This window comes from Manacus vitellinus, unplaced genomic scaffold (genome assembly GCF_001715985.3).
Source record: "Manacus vitellinus isolate BGI_N305 unplaced genomic scaffold, ASM171598v3 scaffold_113_pilon, whole genome shotgun sequence".
NCBI lineage: Eukaryota > Metazoa > Chordata > Aves > Passeriformes > Pipridae > Manacus > Manacus vitellinus.
Window position 1 is genome coordinate 617,568 of NW_021938858.1, and position 3,122 is coordinate 620,689.

The 3,122-nt window shown below is 42.6% G+C and overlaps 1 protein-coding gene across 1 annotated transcript in view; it reads left to right on the plus strand.

Annotated features, from left to right (window-relative positions):
• NSUN3 (NOP2/Sun RNA methyltransferase 3) overlaps positions 1-3,122 on the plus strand; it is an 18,083-nt gene that overhangs the window by 3,537 nt on the left and 11,424 nt on the right. The window contains exons 4-5 of the mRNA XM_018089065.2: positions 1,981-2,135; positions 2,657-2,778. Of these exons, the coding sequence (XP_017944554.2) occupies positions 1,981-2,135; positions 2,657-2,778 (277 nt within the window). The remainder of the gene's footprint in view (positions 1-1,980; positions 2,136-2,656; positions 2,779-3,122) is intronic.

Below are 3,122 nucleotides of genomic sequence, written 5' to 3' on the forward strand. Positions count from 1 at the left end.
TCCCCCCACCTGTCTGTCTCCTGCTCTATCCTGGCTTGTCCCCCCGCCTGTCTGTCTCCTGCTCTATCCTGGCTTGTCCCCCCACCTGTCTGTCTCCTGCTCTGCCCTGTGTTCTGGCCCTTTCCCTCCGGAGCTGATAAAAACGGCGTGCACGCTGGAATTAGCTCTCTACCTGCGTGCCACCTTTGTGTCCCGGGCCCGTGCTGTGCCATGGTCCCGTCCCCCCCTTTTCAGACTGTGGCAGTACAAGACCAGGGGGTCACTATTCGGAAGTGGTAACTACTCTGACTACACTGTTAAAAGTAAGGCTTCTGTTAAAACACTTCTAGCTTAAATTTCAAATAAATAAGGGGTTGGACTGCTGGGCTTAGGATACATGAAACTGATGCTTTATTTATTTCAAAAGTAATTAAATAATAAGGGGTGTGTACTTCTGTGGTGGTTTGAAAAACCTTTTCTCTGAGGCAGTAATGGTTTGCCCCACTGATAATCCAATCAATAGTCCACGTGCGCCCTACGGGAATTACACACCCACAGAAACGGAAGAGAAGGGGGTGAAGATAGTTTAGAAGGTAGGTAGCCATGATCTGAGCCACGAGGAGGCAGGGGGGCAGTGAGCCCCTCTGGGGGCCAAGGGCCCCCAGCCAAGGCAGAGGAGACCCAGTATAGTGTCAAAGCTGGACCAGGTCCCGTAATCAAGAGCTGGAAGAGTTCCCTTTCTGTCAGCAGCAGCAGAAGACACTGAAAGCAGCAGTGGAGCAGTCCTGAACAGAGACAACAGTGGCTGAAAGCCAAAAGGCAGCCAGGAGCAGCGAGATAACGTGAAGCTGAAAGACGCAGAGATGTTCCTGCAGGAGGGAGAGCTGGCAACAAAGCAGAGGAAAACTCAACAGAGCTGGTTTGGGGTAAGACTGTATTATTTTCCCAAAAAACAGAGACTCTCTGAAGAGGAGGGGTGGACTTCCAAACCCTTAGGGAGTCCCAAAATGCAGCAGCAGCTGGAGAGAGGGAGAAAGGAGCTGAAAACCCGGAGTTGTCCTGAGAGTTGAGCCAGGACAGAATGCAGAGGAGGTGGCCGTGCCCTCTGCTGCTGTTGCTGCTGCTTCTATCATGCTGGAGAGCTGAGACAGAGCAAAAGAGCATTGGTAAGACTGAACTGAAAGCTGCCTTCAATGTTCTAACCTAAGAGGAGTGAGGATCTACAAGGAAATCCCCCGAAGGCTCGGGCTTGGGGTTGAAATTTCCACAAAGTAAGAACAAAAATCCTGACTGCTATACTTGAATTTACTGCCTCAGGAAAATGAAGGACACTAACCAGTGCCACAAAAAAAACTGAAATGAAGGAACTGTGGCCTGAGAAGTGACAGAAAGACTTTTTTCTTCTTGGACTTTTATTGAAGAAGAGGAGAAATTTAATTTAATGTAAATATATATGTGGGTGTAAATAAACCTTTGTAAATATTTTCCCCTTCCCCCAATAATGAATGGCTGTGTTTTGTCTGAAAACTCTCCACATGGGGTGAAAAAGATATCAAGTCCATACCATCACTAAACCCTCTCACAGGGGCACACTGTGGGAGGGGAGGCTTGAACTTAAAAATTAGATTCTTGGGAGTTTCAAACCACCACAACTTCATTTAGACAGTGGCTCAAGGAGCCCAGAAAGGCACTCAGCCCTAGTCTTTGGATACGGGTTGTGATTAAACGAATTTGTTTTGCTGTAGAAATCTATTGCTACAGAAGCATTTGTCTGTAAATATTTATGGCTTGCTCTGTAGAAGCATGTTGAAATTTAGGTTTATAAAAATACAGTAGCATTCTAAAAAGTGCAGTAACAGGCTTATAAGGTGTTAGCTCTGAGTTAGTCATGGCAAAGCAGTAGAACTTCTAAAATCGGTCTAACTCCTTATGTTTGTAAAAATAGAAAAAAAACCCGTAAAGACTTATTTCTTTTGTCTTTTTTTTTTTAAATTTTCCAAGGTCAGTTTCACTGCAATGAATATGATGATTTGAGGGCAAGATGGTTGGAAGAGACCATAGAATCCTTCATCCCACGACCTTTGATTAACTCCATAATGGTCTCCAAACTGGATGGCAGACACATTGGAGATCTTAAGCCTGAATTATATGACAAGGTAACGTTATTATTAGCAAATTGTATTTCTCCATTCTGATTCTTTTTCTTCCTACTGTCTTTTTAATTTTTTTTTCTGACCCCCACAAAAATATCTGACCTATCAAGGGGAACAAATCATGTACAGGATATGCAGAACCACAGAAAACATTTTATGAATATGAAGCCTGTTGTGCATTTTTTCATGTGTTAGGTGATGTTATCCATTCAGCCTTGGTAGTGAATTCTGAAGACCTTGTAGCTGTATTAGTTTGCATGATGTGTAATTAGGAAGGGCAAGGGAACAAGTGAGAGCTGCTTAGGTAGAGTTTACTTTTGGAGTACTTATTTCTTACTTCCTCACCTGATAACTCAATTAAAAACATCTCAAAATAGCAGTTGGATCATTTCACTCCTGAAAATGGAAAATAAAAAGGGTGTTTATAAGTATTTGCAGAAGTAAGTTGAATAGATTTTTAGCACATGGTGTTCAGAAAGTGAGTATCTTTATTATGAATGATCTTATTTGCTTTTATTGTGTAGGTACTGGTTGATACTCCTTGTTCAAATGATAGAAGTTGGCTTTTCTCTTCTGATATTCATCAAGCTACACTCAGGGTGATCCAAAGGAAGGAATTATCATGTTTACAATTCCAGCTTCTGAGGTGAGAAATAAAAAAGAAAGCTATTCAAGTAGTTTTTTATAATGAATAAAAATTACCAGGAGGGACACAAGATTTTTCATTGTTTAATGAAGAAAACCATGATTCACCATGTGAAAATTAAGTGAAGAATATGTAGTTGTGCTGCTTTTTAGAATATACAGTGAATCTGGGTTAATATGAGTGTGGAAATCTGGGGGGGGTGAGATCAGCAGTGAGCCCCAAGTCCTCTACTACCCTACTGATGTCATGGCCGGGCTTTGTGAACGAAGATTTGGGAAGGGCTCTACCCACATTTGTTACAAACACGCTGGTGGCTAAAAAGGCCAATACGAGATAGACCCGTC